Source organism: Hippocampus bargibanti, linkage group LG09 (genome assembly GCF_051943395.1).
Source record: "Hippocampus bargibanti isolate YZ-2025 linkage group LG09, ASM5194339v1, whole genome shotgun sequence".
NCBI lineage: Eukaryota > Metazoa > Chordata > Actinopteri > Syngnathiformes > Syngnathidae > Hippocampus > Hippocampus bargibanti.
Window position 1 is genome coordinate 25,265,066 of NC_142742.1, and position 2,738 is coordinate 25,267,803.

Consider the following 2,738-nt stretch of genomic DNA (forward strand, 5'->3'; position numbering starts at 1 on the left):
ATGAACAAACGGTGCATAACTACACGAGCCCTCCGCTTCCTCTGTATTGCGGCACTGGCACTAGTGTGGCTTTATTTCTGCAACCAGCTAGTTAACAGAGCAAGTGACCAGAGATCTGGAGGGCTGCTACATAATGCACCAAAATGGAGGAGCGAGCAGAAAAGTCCTGGAATTGGCAAGCCTTCTCTCACTGGACCTGAAAGTGAGCAGCTTGGAGAATTTCCGTGGGTCCCCGCTGGCCAAAGCCCGTACGTTGTGGCTTACCCCTCGACGTACCACTTTCTTATGAATGAGCCCCAAAAATGTGACGAGCAGAAACCTTTTGTGGTCCTGCTGGTTCCCGTGGCACCGCACAACAGACGTCATCGAGACAATATTCGCAGCACCTGGGGTGGTGAAAGAGTGGTTTTGGGCAAAGTGGTCAGCGTCTTCTTTCTGATGGGGCTGCCTCGCGCTCAAGCTGCGGAAGGCCTGGATGAACAGTTGCGGCAAGAGAGCAAGGACCATGGTGACTTGATCCAAAGTAATTTTTTGGACAGCTACAACAACCTGACCATCAAAACCATGGTGATGCTGGAGTGGCTCGACTCCTACTGCTCCGGTGCCTCTTATGCCATGAAGATTGATACCGACGTCTACCTGAATGTGCCAAATCTCATTTCCTTGTTATTGAGTGCGCCACCAAAAAACTACTTGACTGGATTTGTGACCACGGGTGCAAGAGTGATAAGAGATCCCACCTCCAAATGGTATCTACCGGTGGAAATTTACCCCAAATCATTTTATCCACGTTATCCTCAGGGCATGGCTTATATTCTGTCTATGGACCTGCCTAAGAAGCTTGTGGCAGCTTCCAGACACGTTCAAGCCATCTACATTGAAGACGTCTACGTGGGGAGGTGCATGGAATACCTGCACATTCCCATCACAAACCCACCTCGGCGGAATGACTTCCATTGCTTTCCAGTCAAATACAATCGCTGTGTGTATTCCAAAATTGTTGCCACCACCTTGGCTGAATATATGGATGTCATCGAGATTTGGAAAGATGTACATCAATCAGGGGGGGCCTGCTAAGTTGTCAAAGCGCAATTTGCACGTGTGGTGGGCTATCCCCCGCGTATGCTTTGCTGTAGTCCTTTTTCAACTTTCCATGACCTCTCGACGCGCTTCCCATGAGCACTTGAAACCGCTACGTATTTCCTATCCATTCCTATTTGCCAAAAAAAGAGATGAGGTATAGGATGTTCTTTGCACTTTTTTATAGTTTAATCACAAAGCCTTTAATCGTCCCACAATGGGGACATTTGCAATCTTTTAAAAGGCAGGCAATACGTATTTGTTTTCTTTTTCATCAAAATGTATTGAAGGGCATTCCTCCCACAGACCAACCTCGGGGGAGTTAACTTCCATCTCATTCCGGTGCCGTACAATCGCAAAGTACGGTCTTGTACTTGTTCATATTTTTATCTTTTAAAATTGTCACGGTTTGCGAGGTGGTGATGGCGGGTTCGGATCCCAAAAAGCAGGCAGGAGGGAGTAGGAGGTTGTTTGACAAATTGTATTAAAATAAAGTCATCAGGAACAAAATGTAAAACATCAAAATGATCTGTGGTCATGAAGTCATGGTGGCGCCGGACACAGCTATGATAGGTCCCTACTCTCTAATGGTTTGAAAGGGGGGTAAAAGAAGCGATTCTTATAAAACAACAAAATCCTTCATTAAACCGGTCTGGTGGTGTGAGGTTCAATTTGGATCGTTCATACAATAGCCTGCTTAGGCAAAACAGGTTAGGCAACTTTCGCAATGCTGATGAGGGTCGTTATGCTGATAAGGTGATACCGGGGGGAGTGGGGGTAATAGGCCAGTCGTTAGTCAGGAATGTAGGAACAATCAGTGGGGCCACAGGGAGGGGTCCTCTGCCCCCCCCAACCTGATGGAGGTGGCACTGTGTGAAGGGGGTCCCGCTCTCCTCTGCGATGTGTCTACGGGTCGCACTCGTCCCGTGGTTCCGCAGGAGTGGCGTCGGCGAATTTTTGATTCAATTCATTCCCTTTCACACCCTGGCGTCCGGGCGTCAGTCAAACTACTTGGGGCCAAGTTTGTCTGGCCTGGGTTACGAAAGGACGTCAGGAAGCGGGCAGCTGCATGCGTGGCATGTCAGCGCACCAAAGTCCACAGGCACACCCGGGCGAACCTAGAAACTTTTCCGATTCCGGCCAGGAGATTTGACCACGTCCATGTGGACCTGGTCGGGCCCCTCCCTCCTTCGCAGGGTTGCACACATCTCCTCACTATGGTCGATCGGACCACTAGGTGGCCGGAAGCTGTCCCCCTGTCCTCCACAACCTCGACAGACATTGCCCGCGCATTTCTGTCATCCTGGGTCGCACGTTTCGGCACGCCGTCCGATATCACTTCGGACAGAGGCCCCCAGTTTGTGTCCGAGCTCTGGTCGGCCATGGCGCAGTCCTTGGGTGTGCAGGTACACCGCACTATGGGCTACCACCCACAGGATAACGGGATGTGTGAACGTTTCCACCGGTCACTTAAAGCCGCGCTACGGGCCGCACTATCGGACGGTAACTGGGTTCACCGGCTTCCGTGGGTCCTGCTCGGGTTACGTTCAGCTCCTAAAGAAGACCTTAACGCCGCTCCGGCAGAGTTAGTTCTCGGTCAGCCACTCCGCATCCCTGGTGAATTCCTGCCTGAAGCTTCGGGTGCACCTTCTTTCCCC

General features: G+C 50.9%; 1 protein-coding gene across 1 annotated transcript; it reads left to right on the plus strand.

Moving 5' to 3' along the window:
* Nucleotides 1–1,516, plus strand: LOC148894144 (beta-1,3-galactosyltransferase 1-like). The gene has a single exon (XM_089003785.1). The coding sequence runs from the start codon at nt 1–3 to the stop codon at nt 1,075–1,077; it is 1,077 nt and encodes a 358-aa protein (XP_088859911.1). The 3' UTR covers nt 1,078–1,516.
* Nucleotides 1,517–2,738: the final 1,222 nt, after the last annotated feature.

Bases quoted from the DNA above. Each gene is read 5' to 3' on its own strand.
- LOC148894144 (XM_089003785.1), top strand. From the start codon at position 1: ATGAACAAACGGTGCATAACTACACGAGCCCTCCGCTTCCTCTGTATT.